Source organism: Macrotis lagotis, chromosome X (genome assembly GCF_037893015.1).
Source record: "Macrotis lagotis isolate mMagLag1 chromosome X, bilby.v1.9.chrom.fasta, whole genome shotgun sequence".
Lineage (NCBI taxonomy): Eukaryota > Metazoa > Chordata > Mammalia > Peramelemorphia > Peramelidae > Macrotis > Macrotis lagotis.
In genome coordinates, this window is record NC_133666.1 from 620,349,060 (window position 1) to 620,367,245 (window position 18,186).

The 18,186-nt window shown below is 38.9% G+C and overlaps 1 protein-coding gene across 11 annotated transcripts in view; it reads right to left on the reverse strand.

Annotated features, from left to right (window-relative positions):
- Positions 1 to 18,186, reverse strand: part of PPP1R16A (protein phosphatase 1 regulatory subunit 16A) — a 108,221-nt gene that overhangs the window by 26,583 nt on the left and 63,452 nt on the right. For all 11 annotated transcript variants that reach the window (XM_074203013.1, XM_074203022.1, XM_074203021.1 and 8 more), the window contains 2 exons: positions 3,527 to 3,597; positions 3,188 to 3,333 (listed from right to left, as the gene is read on the reverse strand). In XM_074203013.1, coding sequence (XP_074059114.1) covers positions 3,188 to 3,333; positions 3,527 to 3,597 — 217 coding nt within the window. The remainder of the gene's footprint in view (positions 1 to 3,187; positions 3,334 to 3,526; positions 3,598 to 18,186) is intronic.

The following is an 18,186-nucleotide window of genomic DNA, read 5'->3' on the forward strand; positions in this document are numbered from 1 at the left end:
GGGTAAATTCATCAATGAAGAAGAAATTAAAGCAATTATTAGAAGCTATTTTGTCCAATTATATGCCAATAAATCTAAGTGAAATGGATGAATATTTACAAAAATATAAATCATCCAGATTAACAGAACAGGAAATAGAATACTAAAATAATCCCATTTTAGAAAAAAGAAATTGAACAAGTCACCAATGAGCTCCTTAAGAAAAAATTCTCAATACTGGGTGGATTCAGAAATGAATTCTATCAGACATCTAAAAAACAATTAATTCTAATTATTATATAAACTATTTAGAAAAAATAGGCAGGGGAGGCTAGGTGGCACAGTAGACAGAGAATTGGCCCCAGAGTCAGGAGTACTAGAGTTCAAATCTGGCCTCAGACATTTAATAATTACCTAGCTGTGTGGCCTTGGGCAAGCCACTTAATCCCATTGCCTTGCAAAAAAAACCTAAAAAAAAAAAACTAGGAAAAAAATAGGCAAAGAAGTAGCACTACCAAATTTCTTTTACAGCACAAATATGGTGCTGATCTTTAATTCAGAAAGAGCAAGGGCAGAGAAAGAAAATGAGAGATCAATTTCTTTAATGAATATTGATACAAAAATATAAATAAAATACTAGCAAGAAGATTATTACAGCAATATATCACTAGGATCAGACATTATGACCAAGTGGGATTTGTATCAAGAATGCAGGACTGTATCAATATGAGGAAAACTATTAACAAAAACAACATAAGTCATGTGATTATCTCAATAGATGCAGAGAAAGCTTTTAATAAAACACAACATTTATTCCTATTAAAAGCATTAGAAAGCATATGAATAAAAGGAGTTTTCCTTAAAATGATACATAGTATCAATCTAAAACTATCAGCAAACATTATCTGTAATGCAGATAAACTAGAAGCCTTTCCAATGAGACCAGATATGAAGCAAGGATGACCAATATTATCATTATTATTCATACTATAGTAGAAATGCTAGCTATAGCACTAAGAGAAAAAGAAATTGAAGGAATTAAAAGTCAATGAGGAAACAAAACTATTACTCCATGCAGATGATATGATGGTAAAGAATCCTAGAAAATCAACTAAAATTATAGTTGAAATAATTAACAACTTCAATATATACATATATATATATATATATGTAAAATGAAACCACATAAATCTTTAGCATGTCTATCAACTAAATTCGTAGGAAGAGATGGAAAAAAATATTAGAGAGGAGACTACCTGCCAAAACAAACCCATGAACTATATTATCACAATTACAAAACACTTCACACAAAGTCAGAGCTAAACAATTGGAGAAACATTAATTGCTCATGAGTAGACCAAACCAGTACAATAAAAATGACAATTCTACCTACATTAATTTGCTTATTCAGTGCCATACCAGTAAAACTTACTTATTTTACAGTCCAACAAAAATAAAACAAAATTCATCTGAAAGGTCAAGAATATCAAGGGAATAAATCAGATCTCAAAATTTATTACCAACAATCTGGTACTAATGCTCATGACCTGGGAAATGGAGAATTATAGTATATGATTGTGATAGAATACTATTGTGCTGTAAAAAATGATGAGCAGGCAGATTTCAGAAAAACCTGAGATCTTTAAAAAATGTGAAGTGAGCAGAACCAGAAGAATATACACAGTAAGAACAATATTATATGATGATCAAAGATATTCTCAATAATATGAAGATCTGGGGCAACTAGGTGGCTCAGTGGATAGAGCACCGGCCCTAGAATCAGGAGTACCTGGGTTCAAATCTGGCCTCAGACACTTAATAATTACCTAGCTGTGTGGCCTTGGGCAAGCCACTTAACCCCACTGCCTTGTTAAAAAAAATAATAATAATATGAAGATCCAAGAAATTCCAAAGGACTTATGATGAAAAATGCCACTTTCAATGAAAGAACTGATACAATCTGAATGCAGGGTAAAGCATACTTTTTTTTTAAACTTACTTTATTTTTCTTGGGTTAATATTTTTTGGAGGGAGGAATGTCTGTGATTTCAACACAGCCAACATGGAAACATGTATTGTATAACTGCAAATACATAATCTATATAAGCTTATTTGCCTCTTCAAGGATGGAAGAGGGTAGGAAGAAAAAGGAGAATTTAGAACTCAAAATGGTTAAAAATTGTTTTTACGTGAAATTGGGAAGAAATATAAAAACAAAAATAAAAGTTACATAAGAGGGGTTTCAAAGTAACCAAAATTTCACTAACCAACAGCCAGTGAAAATAAAAATGCAATGTTTATACAATCCTAACTCATAAATTATCTAATAAAAAATGAGATAAAAGATGATAGCTATAAAGCACTTTACAAACCTTAAAGTATTATATAAATGCTAGTGATGATGATGATGATGTTAATGACAAACTCCCTGAAAGCTATTCATTGAAGTTCACATACACAGGTAAAGAACTAGTCTTAGTTTTAAAATTCTGCTCTATCGAGCTCTTCCCTGCTTGAACTTTTGATTATCACGCATGACTCTAGGAAATCAGTTAATAGAAAAGGCAACAGATTTTGGAGTCAGAAGACCTGGGAAGTCCCAGGAAGGAGAACTGACTTCTTCAGCTTGCTTTGTTAGGTGGAGGAAGGGGATTCACCTTTGAGACTCAGGAAATCATGTTTTGAGTTAGGTAGGATTTAACTAGATGATGACTAAAGACCATTCTACCCTAAGAATATGTTTTAAATACTAGGCCATAGTTTCAAATTTCCATATATATATATATATATATATGTATGTATATATATACATACATATATATATATATGATATTTGAGCTATTTGTCTCTACTGAGATACTGAAAATATCAAATAAAAAACATTTTATAATCCTTAAAGCACTGAGAAACATTAGCCATTCTTAAGCTTGGATCCTGCTGCCTGGGTTCTTTGCTCAGTCTTTGGAGATTACTCTTGGATAGGGCTTGTTATATAGGCTGCAAATTCTATTCAGAGAACACTCAGAGCTATATGCTCTCTCCTGTGTCAAGAACTGCTTACCAGCCCTAGCCAGCTGCAGCCACCTTTTCCAGGTATGAGTGAGTCTTACTCTTGGACTATCCCTTCAACTTAATTAAAAAAAAAAAATCTATGAAGTGCCTGAATTGTATATAACACTGCTAGAGCTCCAGTCACGCATCCACATACTTGGAAATAAGCAGCTCCACGAGATGGAGGTGGCCACAAGTGGCAGCAGCATGCAGGGGTGTCCAAAGTTCACTGTCACAGGCGTTCACATCTGCCCCGGCCTCCAGAAGCTGCTGCACCATCTCCCCGTAGTCATCAATGCAGCACTGCAAGCCACAGAGCATGCCTCAGAGGCAGTTCCCTCATCAGAAAACTCCAGACACCCAACTTATCCCCTCATCTGCAAAAATCAGGGTCCCCCATGGGCATAAGTGACCCCACATCACCTTCAGAAATCTGTTACTTCATGCCCTCGGTCAGCATTCCCATGGGCTTGAAAAAAGCTCTCAAGACACTAACCTGGTGCAGGGCAGTAAGGCCATCCTCGTTGCACAAATTGGGGCTCACACCATTCTGAAGGAACTGTCGGACTGCCAGGAAAAACCAGGACACAGTTAGAGGCCAGGACTATTGGAAACAGCTGCATATATGCCTATGTGTATGTGGGGGTGGGGGAGGGGAGGTGCAGGAGAGTTACTATACCATTGCCTAAAAGATACCCCAGGTGAGCCCCAAGGACAAGGTAGGCATAAAGTTTCTTCTCCAAATTCCCAAACAGCCCCTCTTCTAGCGGCAGATGAGATCAAATTAAGAGAAAGATGGGTTACCTAGCTGTGTGGTCTTGGGCAAGCCACTTAACCCCATTTGCCTTGCAAAAACATAAAAAAAAAAGATGGGGAGCAGCATGAACCAGGAAAAGGAGGGAAATTTCTTTTCAGGCCTTTTCCCACCATAGCACCAAGGTCCATGTGGGTTAAATAAAGGTCAGTTTACTAGGACCCAATGACCTTGATTTCTTTCCCATTTACACCTGACTATTCTAATAATACCCCTGGGCAAATTACCTTGGGGCTGGCTTTTTGTTTAAGGTGGGAGGAGACAGAAAGGCCCCCAATTTTCAAAAAAGCCTAGTTAGCTCAGGTTCTAATCACTCCCAGGCAGCAAAATATTGGCCTTGTAGTGCCCCAAAACATCTTGGTAGGATGTTGGCATGGTATGTAGGATATATCGAGGACCACCTTACTTTATATCTCCTTTTAAAAAAAATTTTAGGCAATTAAGTGTCTGAGGACGGTTTTGAACTCAGGTCCTCCTGACTCCAGGGCCAGAGCTCTATTCACTGTGCCACCTAGCTGTCCCCTATATCTCCTTTTAAAAGATGGACTGAGGTTGCAGTAGGACAGAGAGGAAACTTCCCAAAAGGAAGATCTTGGAGCTAATGACAGAAGGAGACTGAGGAAGAGTCCTCTATTTACTCACGTATCTTGTGTACCAGGACATAGTGGAGCAAAGCAAGCCAGGACTGAAGAGAAATGGAAAGCACAGGGAACCTATCATCTTGACCTGCACCCCACAAATTTTACACTCCCCTGAACAGCAGAGAAACATGGTAAGGGACAGCTTCTCCCTCCTCAACCAGGGTTGTAGTTGTGGGTGTCCGAAAGGGAAGAAGAAATTGTCATCTGAGAAGCCTGATATCCTCAGAGGTATGCCCAAAGTCAAAGGCCATTTCATGTTTTCTCCTCTTGTCCACATTCTAAATTTATTTACTCTTTGACTCCCCCACATTCTCCATCTTGAATCCCCACCTAAACTTTTCCAAATTGTCTTTCTTTTTTTTTGTTGTTTAGTTATTTCAGTTGTGTTCAATTCTTCATGACCCCAATTTGGAGTTTTCTTGGCAAAAATACTGGAGCAGTTTGCCCACAACTTTGGTTGGGGAGGAAAAAGCTATCCCTTATCATGTTTTTCTGCTGTTCGGGGGAGGGTAAAGTTTGGAGGGGTGGAAGTCAAGATGATGGATTCCTTATACTTTCCAATTCTCTTCAGTTCTGGCTTGCTTTGCTCCACTTTGTTCTACTCTACTTAGACCAACCTGGTACACAAGAGATAGGAGTAAATAGACAACTATTCCTTTTCCAACTCATTTTATAGATGAGAAAACTGAGGCAACTAGGGTTAAATGACCTGCCTAGGAACACACAGCTAGTAAGTGTCTGAAGCTAGATTTAAACTCAGGAAAATAAGTCTTCCTAACTCTAGGTCTAGACATTCTATATACTACTCCAACTAACTTTCATCTTTTAAGTCCAGCTATACTTTAGGAAACAATTACCTCTCATTTCTGGTCTTTTAAAACAAACTTAAAATTATGAGCCTTTAGCAGTAAAATGTTTTTGAATATTCAACCCCAATATGTCCATATTTACTTATTAAATTATACAGCTATACTAATAATTATGTTTATTACAAAACATAAAAAATGAAAATAAAAAAGGATAAGACAAAGATGAAACTATATTTGACCCTTGAATCAATATTCTACTGAGTATGGGAGTAACATGGTCTTTAGGAAGATTACTTCAGCAGCAATATTTAAGACAGAGAAGTAAGAAACTTGAGGGAGATGGATTAGGTGGCTATTACAATAATTCAGGTTAAAGGTGAGGAGACCCTGAACTAGGCTGGTGATTATGTGACTAAAGAGGAGATAGATGAGAGAAGTTACAGAAATAGAATCCACAAAATCTGGCAACAAAGTAGATATATGAGGTGAAGGAGAATGATGAGTCATGATTCTAAAATTATAGATTGAGAACCTAGACAACTAGAAGAATCACAGTTGCTCCTTCCAGTGATAGGGAAAAGAGGTCTAGATTTGGAGGAAAAAGATAATGCATTAATGTCTGCAAAGCAGACCAGTTGTGCCTGCTTATTTTCTGTGAAATCTCCCTATCTCTTGCCCCCCCAAAAAAAAGTAGAGGAAAAGGAAAATGTGGTAAAGAGAGGAGAGGGGAAGAAAGAGGAGGGAAAGGAAAGTCTTATCAAACAATGTTCTAGAGAACCACAGAGCTCACCTGCTGAGAGGTGCTGGCTGCAGTCAAGATCTGGGGAGCAAAGTGTGGAGATGCTAGGGTAGGAAGTAAGTAGTTTTTCCTAGGTAGGTTTTCCTGTAGCTGCTCTAAGTGCCCTGCACTATGCTTGCTTTATAACAGCCCTGTAGGGTCGCCTGTGCCAATCAACTTTGGGAGGTCAGAAGTCAAAGAGGGTGTGTGTGTGTGGGGGGGAGTACTGCATGATAATAGGTGAAAAAGATAGCTATAGTGTTTGTTGGAGACAAGTTTACAACTGACCATTTCAAGAAGGATGGGATTAGAACCATCTTTTCATCCTACAGTTAGATGATTACACACTACCTGGGGTCATGCCATGCCACCCCCCAGGAGTACATAGTTCCCCCTCCAGAGATCACTGTTTTAGAATTTTAGTTTCTTAGTGCTACAATATGCTCTAGCCCTCAAGATCACAATCAAAGAATGAAAAAAACTGAAAGAGCCCCTTTATAAGCAACTAAATGTAACTCCCTAGCTATCCAGGGGAAGTGTACCAAGCCCAGGGAGCAGAAAAAATATGACCAGGGTCACACAGAATTAGTGCTTCTAAATGTCAGCCATATGACAAGGCAGACATAAAAGTGACCTAGATCTTGCTTGGAATGCACTACTAAAGCATAGTCCTGTTGTCCTCTGCCATGATCAGACACATCTGAAATGCCACATTTCAGGAGGACACTGATCACTGGAGAGCATCCAGAAAGCTCCTGGCAAGGGGCCTCAAGACTGTACAGAGATCTGGAAGAGCTGTTTAGCCTGGAGAAGAGAAAACAATGTTGTTGCTGCCTCAAGCTGTCATGTGCAAGTATAATCACTGTTCTGCTATGGCCTCAAGATAAAGAGGCCCCCATTCCTAGACCAGGAGGAGCTCCAAGTGCTATTGGCTATTGATGTTGGGAGCTCTATATGTGGGCGTCTGATGGAAAGGGGGATTGTCTCTCCAGCTGTCATGTGCAAGAATGGTCGGGCTAGGTCCACTCTGGATCAACTAGCTGAACCTAGCAATTTAGACTGTCCAAAAGCAAAATGAGTCTACTGGTGAGGTAGTGGGAAAACTAGAGGTTTAAAGCAGAGACTGAATCTTGGACTTGTCCAGTAAGAGAGGATTTTTGTTAAGCTGAGGTTAGACTTGGATCATAGGATCATCGATTTAGAGCCGGAAGGGACCTTAGAAATTATTTAATCCTACCCTCTCATTTTATAGATGAAGATACTGAGAACCCAAAGAGGTTTAGTCACCTCTCAGCAGGTGAGCTCTGTGGTTCTCTAGAACATTCTCTAGAACATCTCTAGAACTTGACTTAGGTTATTCAAGCAGTAAGTGACAGTCTGGTCCTCTGACTCAAATCCAAATCCACACCACCACTGGGGTCTGAGGACCTTCCCAACTCTGAAAATTCCATGAACTTTTCCCAGGGTCCCTCTCAGTGACCTCTGGTCCCTTGGATTTGGGGAAGAGATATCACCTGGTAACCTACATTTTTTTTGTCCCAAGAAAATGCCTCCCCTAACCCTAAGGATCCTGGTGCCTCATCCTGGGGGAAGGCCAAACCTAGGAATTCAATGGAGGGCGGGGGGAGGTACTACCCAGTCATTTTAGGAACAGAACATGAATCTTTGTTAGAAATTAAACAGGACTCACCAGATCAGGGTTGGTATTCTTAGGGAAGAGCTATCCAAATTCACAAAGCAATGGACATGGACTTCACTTGACTATAGTAATTCCCTGTCCTTGTGCAGTCTAGTAACTCGATGCTGATGCCTGGCTTTCTCAGCAGTTCACATACCTAGGGAGGTGAGGAGACTTTTATCACTGGGCCTGGCACTGAGCAGCACCAATGGGAAGAGATGTGGCTTTGTGGTACACCAAGGATAGATAGGAAATTGCCAGGGTTTGCAAATAAGGCTGTCCCAAAGGTGGGGAATCTGCCTTGCCAATCTCACTGGGTAGTCTCCTAGGCTTCTGGATCAGGAAAGGAGAATTAAATGGAAAAGGCCAAGGAAAGGAGGAGAGCAGATATAATAGTTGGAATAGCCCAGACTCTAATTACAGTTCAATCAAGTCAGATTCTGAGGCAGGAAAAACTGTATTGCTTGACACAAAGGAAGGAGATGAAATCAAGATAACCTATCTGTCCACCTTAGGGTAGCAGCTGTGTCCAGGATCAGGCAAAGGGCAGAACTATGTCACAGCATAAACAAGATTCCTGTGATGGACAAGGAGCAGGAGGATGAACACTACCTTAGAATCTCACTGGGAAGGACTTTAGAGGTCATCTAAAGCAACACAGACAAAAGCAGCAATCCCTTCTATACGGTTCCCAAGTCTTCATCCTATTCCACCTTCAGACCTAGAGAAATGAAATATCTGCTATCTTCCAAGGAGCAGAAATCCATATCCCTAAATCTGCCACCCCTTCCTCCTAATCCTACCTCCAAATGGCAATAAGAAAAAGGCAAATACCTCTTCCATATAAACAACCTTTAAAAACAGAGACAGAGGGGTAATTAGGTGGTACAGTGGATAGAGCACTGGTCCTGAAGTCAGGAGGACCCGAGTTCAAATCCCAACCTCAGACAATTACCTAGCTATGTGACCTTAAGCAAGTCATTTAACTCCACTGCATTGCTAAAAAAAACCACCCAAAACAGACATTTCTTCACTGAGTCTTCTCTTTGCCAAGTAAATATCCTCCACTTCCCTCAGCTAATTCTGTCATAGTCTCCAGGCCTCGGAAGGTGATCTTACCCCCCCTCCTCTGGATGGGCCCTAGCTTGCCAGTATCTCTCCTAAAATGTGGGTTTCAGAATTAAACCCAATACTCTAGATGTGGTCCAACAAGGCAAAGAATGTTTAGGACAGTATCCTTTTATTAATGTTTTTCTGGGAACTTGTCTAGGAGGCTGAGGTAATCACCTTGGAGGAAGAAGAGGAAAAATAATAGTAATAATAACATTTATGGAACATTTTCCAAGTTTTTACATTTGTATTATATTTCACTTGTTTTTTATAATAACTCTAGGGAAGAGGGAAATGCTTTTCTTATCCCCACTTTTTTCTGGGGGGGGGTGCAAGGCAAATGGGGTTAAGTGGCTTGCCCAAGGCCACACAGCTAGGTAATTATTAAGTGTCTAAGACTGGATTTGAACCCAGGTACTCCTGACTCCAAGGTCAGTGCTTTATCCACTACACCACCTAGCCACCCCTCTTATCTCCACTTTTAAAGAGAATTGAAGCAAACAGAGGTGAAATGATTTGCCCAGGGTTACACAACTAGTAAATATCTAAGCCAGGATCTGAATTTGTCTTCCTGACTTCTTTCATAGTCCTTTCTACTAATCCACTAAGACAGAAGTTAGAGTAAGTCAGAGGGTGACTCCAATCCCAGGTTGGTCAGGGCAGCCTGCTTGCTTTGGCCCCAAAGAGTCCACACTAATTAAGAAAAGAAGGAATAAAGCTTTGGCCAAAAAAGATGAATACAGGGAGGAGGCAGGAACTCCTCTCTCTTCCCTATGGAGAGATTGAAACACCTATGTTCCTTCCCTATAGTCTCATCAAAATGGGCAGTGTTGGGTATGAGAAGGGGCACTGGACTGGAGAAAGGAGACCAGAGTCTCAGTAGAAATCACTTAAAACTTTCTGTATTCCAACATTTCTGATCAGAATCAACTTCTCCTGATGTCAAACATTGCTAATATTTGCACTACCTTTACAGGCTTGTTGTAAAGAAAGCACTTAAACCCTAATATGCAAATATGGAAGGAGTCTGTGATTTCCTTTCCATCCTACATAGGCCTTCATTCATCTCCCTTTCAATTATTTTTTTTAAGTCTTCTCAATGATTCCCAAAGTATATACCTTAGTCTGCTAATCAAGGCACTCCAAAATGGGGCCCAAATCTACTTGTGGCAAAATAGTCCTTTTATAATAGGTGAATATTATTTGCTGGAGTGTCTGTTGTTTTATAAAAACGTAATAGGGATTTTGAATTGTTCTGGGGATGTGGGAAGTGTAATAAAAAGCTCACTCAATAAGTGGGGGTGTCTTAACTCAATTTATATCATTTTAGCTCTAACAGTGGCCAGGGAGACCCTGATTCCTAGGGCAACAAAAACTTGATGGGTTGTCTAGTTATGAGTGGGGACAGAGGGCTAGGGTTGAAATAGGAAGAGAAAGTCATTGGGTCCTTGGAATATGGCAAGTCTTCCAACCTCTACCTTTCACCCTACACCCTCTATTTCTCATCTTCATACCTTTGAATTTTTTCCATGCCTGGGATGGTCTTCTTCCTTACCCCCAGTTTCTTTAAAAGATGAGCTAAAGTTCCTACTTTTTTTAAAAAAAAAAAAGAATGGAAAGGCAGGGGCGGCTAGGTGGCACAGTGGATAAAGCACTGGCCCTGGAGTCAGGAGTACCTGGGTTCAAATCCGGCCTCAGACACTTAATAATTACCTAGCGGTGTGGCCTTGGGCAAGCTACTTAACCCCATTGCCTTGAAAAATCTAAAAAAAAAAAAAAGATTGGAAAGACAGGGTCTTCTCACAGGTTGAGTCTTCACTCTGATCATCATGGCAGTTCTTACCAGCTCTGTTTCTAATCTAGGTTTGAGGGACACCTGATTTTCTTAGCCCACTGCAAGTCAGAACTGCTGAGTCTGAGAGGTCCTCTACCTCAGTTTCCCTAAGTAATAAGGTCTTTAGGTGTGTTTCACTAGACCTAGTCAAGTCCCACCTAGTTACATGAGGCCTTGTTTGATTCCAATAAGTTACTACTGCCTCCCTACCCTCCCACCCCTGAATTATCTTTCATTTATTTTGTATAAGTAATACTTATAAACATACAAGTTATCTCCCCTGATAGATTTTAAGCTCTTTGATGCCAGAGACCAGTTTATTTCTGTTTTTGAATTCCAAATCCTTGGCACAATGCCTGGCACGTATACTCTTAATTTTCAACTGCACCTGTGATTTCATCAATTTAGGAGTTGCCTATATTGATGAAGATTGTAACTCTCTCATGCCTGTTAATCCTATATGACTCTTGTCACGTCCTCCCCAAAGCTCTATCTGATGCACTACAGTAAGGGTTCTTAACCTGGAGTCTGTGACCTTGTTTTTAAAACATTTTAATAATTTGTTTCATTACATTTCATTATACTTGGCTTCCTTTGTAATCCTGTATATTTTATTTTATTAACATTAACATTATTCTGAAAATGGATTCACAGGCTTCACTAAGAAGATCTATAACACAAAAAAGCTTAAATACATCCCATACCTTCTCTTTCTGTCATATAACTTCTTGAGGATATCCTTTCCTTCTATTTTTTAGGGTTCTTCATGGATTATATATTGCAACCTGCTCAAACTCAACATATACTTCTCTGTTATGTACTAAAATCACTTGTTTTTAGTTGTTCAGACATATTGATGCTTCATGTCTCAATGCCATATAACAAACCAGTTAAAATGTAATATTGAAAAAAAATATGGGTTTTTTCCATGAGAAGCTTAGGCTCAGTTAAAGAGCTTCAACAAGTATTTATTTTCGCTGCCTAACTCCTCAAAAAAAAAAAAAGGAAAAACAAAATCACTGAAACATATAACAGATATTCATAGTCAAACAAATCCCCTCATTAACTATATCCAAAAGTTTAAGTCTTATTCTGTACCAAGTTCTTACCTGCACCAAGCATGCTTCATCAACAGTCTTTTTTTTTTTTTTTTTTTTTTTTTTAGGTTTTTGCAAGGCAAACGGGGTTAAGTGGCTTGCCCAAGGCCACACAGCTAGGTAATTATTAAATGTCTTGAGACCGTAATTGAACCCAGGTACTCCTGACTCCAGGGCCAGTGCTTCATCCACTATGCCACCTAGCTGCCCCTATCAACAGTCTTTTAAAATTGTTCCTACACCTGACAAAGTTATTTATCTTTACAATGTTGGTAAAATATATAAATTATTCTCCTGATTCTGCTTATTTCATTCTATATTAGTTTATTAGTCTTCCAGTGTTTCTCCAGTACTGTCCCTTTTATTTTATTATGGCACAACATAATTCCATTACATTCTTATATTATTACTTCAGTCATTTTTTAATTAATGGGCACCTCATTATTTTTGTGTTCTTTGCTACTACAAAAATTTTTTAGATGTATGGGTCCTTTTCTTCTCTATTCTCTCTTTAGGATAAACCTGGTAGCAGCATCACCATACCAAAGGATGTACACAGTTCAGCTACTTTGGAGGCATCATTTCAAATTGTTTTCCAGAATGGCTGAACTGAATCACAGCTCTATTTTCCCAAGAGTTGCATTTTATTGAAAATAATCCAGTCTGTTACCTTCCTTTTGTCTCAACTCATCAGTTCTATATGGTGGATTTTCGAATGCAAGCTGAAATCAGGTCAAGAGTTATTCATCCATTCAATCTTTCCAATGTGGATGAAGAAATCCAACTATTTTGAATGATTATGAGTCTTTCTGCAATGTTCTGGAGCTTGATGCAATCAATACAATGCTATCCAAAAATAGGAACGTTTGAAGGACTTTATCATCTACAATTCTTCTTCCATTATGTATTCTATACTGAATTTCCCTCAACACAGTAAAGAACAACTTTGCTGAGTTTATACACCTCCCTGTTTCATGGTTCACCTGAAGTTTATAAACAGAAGGTCATTAAAAAAGGTTTTTCAAAGGAATAGAGAATGATCATACTGTCTTATATGTGGATGGAATACATCTTATTGTAAAAAAGCCTATAATGGGAGAGGGGAGGAAGAAAAAGCAGATTTTTGTTGACTGAAAAAAGTAAAAAGTCTAAACTGCAAGCTTTCAATTTTTACTGAATCTGCTTCTTTTTCCCATTGGGGATGGGAAGCTACAAAACTATAAGCAAAATGTAATCTTATATTCTCTACAACTATCAGTTAATTGTAAAATGGCAAAGATGCTGTCCATTGTTGAATACTGCTTATGAAAGAGCTTTTCTACTACTAATTCCCTCATTAAGGGATGCCCTCCATTCATGTATAGAAAACTCATAAAAATTTTGCATAGACAAGAAAGAAAACATATAGTTTAATCATTACTGATGTTCTTTTGGTATATGGAATAGTAGTTATTGATGTTCATTTTTATTAACAAGGTTCAAGGGTTTTTTTAAAAATTATTTCCCTTGTCCAGTGTTCTTTCCTAGTGGCAGCCCATTTGGGGATTTCACACTCCTAACACTATTCAAGGATATGCCAAACTTTTGTCTTCATCTTCCCTTACCTACTTCTTCTATCTTCTTAAATGGAAAGGCAGTATATCAGAGGGGAGTGCTGAATATGGAGTCAGAAAGACCTGAGTTCAAATTCCATCTTAATCACTTATTAACTTTGTAACCCTAGACAAGTCTCTTACCCTCTGAGCCTCAAGTCCTCATCTGTAAAATAGGGTTAATAATAGTACATATGTCACAAGCTTACAGTAAGGATCAAATCAGATAATTTAAAATGCTCTGCAAACCTTAAAATGCAACCTAAACATAAGCTAACATTATTATTTAGTTGATTGTTGTTCATTCATTTCAATTGTGTCCAATTCTTTGTGATCACATTTGGGGTTTTCTTGGTAAAGATATTGGAATGGTTTGCTATTTTCTTCTCCAGCTCATTTTACAGATGAGGATACTGAGGCAAAAGGAATTAAGTGACTTACCCATAATCATACAGCTAGCCAACTTTAGCCAACTTTCTCTTATTTTTTTAATGGAATTGTTTCTCTTTATAGCTTTAGCAATTCATTCTTGAGATGAGCATTATTCCATGGGCTCCTGCTTATCCTTTCTCTGAAACCTTTGAAAATTTAAGATGCACTTCAGACACTGCTTTGCTTTCCTCTATCACAAATTTAAACATTAAGTTATCTATCCTCAACTATTTCTTTTCACATTGGTGGTGAGAATCTGATCCAGGAAAGTAAGTTTTCTTTGATTCCTCTGCCTTTTGAGATAATCATTAGGGGAAATCAAAAAATGTTTGTGTGCACTGCTCTGGAAGAACTCTACTTGGGAAGGGGGATTAGACATTTTTCTCTTTGGCTCCAGATGTCAAAACCCAGAGCTACTATGATAGAAAGAGAAAGAGAACTACTAGTACTAGATATAGGAGCATACTGGAGTGATGTTTCAGGAAGGGTTGCCCATCCACTTGGAGGGCTTAAAGTGAAAGCTAGAAGGGATTTAAAACATTTCAGGAATGCATTTGATTAGACAATGACTACTGGGATTCCATGACTTTTATTTTATGGATGGGGGAAAAAGTTATGTTTAACTTTCCTGTTTGATGTATATGAATTATTTCTCCAAATAAATTGTGTAAGTTCTTCAAAGGTAGGATGTCTTCTTACCTTGCTTCTGGAATAAGTTTGAACAATGGATGCTCAGTAAGGCCTTTCTAAGATTCTTCTGAGAGAGAAAAGGGCAGAGAGCAGCTGTGTGAGTCCATGTTTCTCTCCACAATGCCTACTATGCTGCCCAGGATTATGTGGGGGATAGCTTCCAATATATAGAGCATACTCTGATTTTTCTTTCAACATCTTTTCTGTCACTACCCCTTTCCAAATCAACAAATGCTTCTTTTAATGCTCACTCAACAAAGGACCTGTATTCACATAAATTTTTTTGTGGTGTTCTCAAATTTCCCCTTTTCCTATCTCTTCCTGGTCCATCTCTCTCTACATGTTTCCTCCCAAAGAAAGATGGAGCCTTGTAATGCTGAAACAGCCCAGCATGGTAAATACAGACATCCAGGAAACAGGTCCTAGTGTTTAACACCGTCCACATACTTAGCAGCTGGACGACTTCTCTTAGTTTTACTTTCCTATGTAGGAGAATATGAATGATGATGATTCCTGGAGAGCCTGCCTCAAATGACATAATATTCACCATATGCTTTACAAATCTTAAGGAAAATTATATACATCATCATGACTATTAAATCCTAACGGTTAGACACCATTCAGAAGTAGCCCGTGGAGACTTTAGGAAAATCTCTAATATTAGGATATCCACATCTGGGATGCTCAACTCATGGCCTGAACTTGAGGGACCTCCAGGACTAGAATTACTGAATAAGGGAAATGGCAGTGACATTATCCCCTACTGCTTCTTCTCAAGCTTGTCACGAAGAACTGAGGGACCTGGAAACTGTGGTTGATGACCCAGATAATCTGGAAATGGTAAGAAAGAGAAAGTTGAGCAAACCCTTGGAATTCTGGCTGAACCTGTAAAGTCAGAAATAGAGGAAGTCTAAAATAATGTGTGAAAAGCAAACACAAGGGGGCAGCTAGGTGGTGCAGTGAATAGAGCACCAGCCTTGGAGTCAGGAGTACCTGGGTTCAAATCCGACCTCAGACACTTAATAATTAGCCACGTGGCCTTGGGCAAGCCACTTAACCCCATTGCCTTAAAAAAAAAATCTTAAAAAAAAAAGCAAACACAGGGGGCAGTAAGGTGGCACAGTGGATAAAGCACTGGCCCTAGAGTCAGGGGGAGCTGAGTTCAAATCCAGCCTCAGACACTTAATAATTACCTTTTTGGTGTGACTTTGGGGAAGTCACTTAACCTCACTGCCTTAGGAAAAAAAAAAAGAAAAAAGAAAAGCAACCATAGGGAGGCAGAGCTAAGCCTGCCCAGGGGAGAGAAATATACCTCCCCTCCAGATATTACATTTCCACAGTGCTTTAAGGTTTGCAAGGTACTTCCCTCACAACCACCTCTCCAGGATGCACTCTGGACATCCTCTACCAAGCCCCAAAGTGGGCACCTTTATCCCCCAGTTTCCTTTATGTGTAATCTCCCTTCAATAGAATGTCAACGTCTTGTCTTTTTTTTAAACTTATATTTGTATTGTAGGCCCTAAGCATAATGCTGAGCACAGGAAGCATTTAATAAATGCTAGATGTCTTTTTTACTATACAAGTATTACTATACAAGTGTTATTTTACATATAAAGAAAAGGCTTAGAAAAAAGGAAATGAATGTCTTGGAGTTAGTTACATAGGTGGTAATAGGAGCATTTATTTGTAGAACACTGCATTTATTTGTAGAACACTACAAGTGTTTCATTTTATCCTTACAACAATCCTGCTATTATTCTCATTTTGCAGATGATGTAACTGAGGCATGGAGCAATTAGTGACTTCCAGGGTCACACAGTAAGTATCAGAGACAGGATTTGAACTCAGGTCTTCCTGACTCCAGGTCTGATTTGCTATCAACTTCACCATCTGGCTATCTAATGGCAAAGCTGATACATGAAGCCATGCTCTGAGACATGCTCTTACTGGCACAACATACTGACTGCCACCAATTCTTTCTCTCCTGTCTTCATCATCTCACCCTGCCCATGAAGACCCTTTCCCAGAATTCAGGCTGCTGCTCTCTGCCCAGGAGTTTTAAAGCTACAGAGATTCTAAAGGGAGTTCTATACAGGACTAATACAAGAGCACATTTATAAGAGAAGGCGGTCCTCCAGGGGAGTGTCTGGCTCCCCTGTAATAAAAGACCTTTGTGCCTAGGAACCTTTCCTCATAAATGGTGGAAGTAAAGCTCTTCAGTCCCTAATTAAGATAGTAGAGGTAAAAACCTGGCCCAAAAGTCCAGCAGAAGTAAACTCTAGGCACTCTTCCCTTTCTGCTTAACATAGACCTCGTGCCATGACATAACCTATCCCGGAAGATGACTGCTTCGGCAACTTTTCAAGTTGCCAAGTGAGAGTAGCACATAGTAAGGCACCTCTGTGCCACAGGCCATAGGCGACTGACCCCTGGAAGTTCAACTTTTCCACCTGCCATTCGGGGCTTTCTACAGAGTGACTCCACCCAACCACAAAAGCCCTATCTCTCCAGGTCAATCTCTCCTCACAGTTAACTGAAACCAAGCTAGAGTCATTCATGTCCCCTCTATCCCTGATTATATAATATGGAGAGATAATAATAAATTTACCTTAGGATTCAGATTTCCTTTTAAAGTGATTTGCATTCTCATGGCTCACCCAATTCATCTCACCACTTTCATAAAGCCTTCTCTGATAACTCCAGCCTACAGCAATCTCATCTCTTCTCTGACTTCCCCTTTTGTTAACAATACTGAATGATTACTTCCAGTATAAATAACTTAAACCTTGGTTATACAATGTTAGTTACTGTCTCATATGAATTGGTCTAGAGGAGTATGTCTTCTATTCCACAAAGGCTCTGAAACAGATCAACAACTGACAGTTGTTGTCAAATTATATCATGGATATTAATGTTTCCTCTCCAATAAGCTCTAGATTAGGACTTCAAGTTAGGAAGGCCACCTAGGTTCAAAATTCTGCTTTACAGACTTACTAGCTGTGTGACCCTGGACAAATCTCTACATCTCTGTGCCTAAGTTTCCTCATTTGTAAAAAAGGGCTGGACTCAATGATCATCAAATTTTATGATCCTATGATTTGGGGGTTTACTCTATATAAGGTAAAATGTAATAGAGAGGAATACTAGACCAAAAATTACTAGGTGTAGGACCTTGGTCAAGTCATTTCTCCCTCTATAAATAGAAATGGATGAACTTAATGATTTTTATGTTCCTTTCCTATTCTTACATTATGAGGAGTCTAAAATTCTAAGTTACTATTCTAGTATCACTTTATATGGGCTGGATACAGAATAAAAGTACTCAATGAATACTTGTGTTAGAATGACATATTGGAAATGGCTCTGGATAGGAAGTTGCCATGACACTTAATAGCTGTATGACTTTAAAACAAATCCCACTCACATTTTTTGGACTTCAGTTTTCTTATCTGTATCTGTGATTTTTTGAGTCCCCATCAGCTCTCAATTCCAAGAATCTATACTTAAACCCTAACAGAACAGTTCAAGGGGTCCTAGGCTGGCTAAAGTAGAGGACATGATTAGAACTAAGCCTAAAGAAATACTTTTCCACATCCACTCATGTGTTTAGACACCTCTCTGAAGAACAGGAGGGATAGTGTCGGTACAAATGCTTCTGTCTCTGAGTAGGAAGGCTTAAGG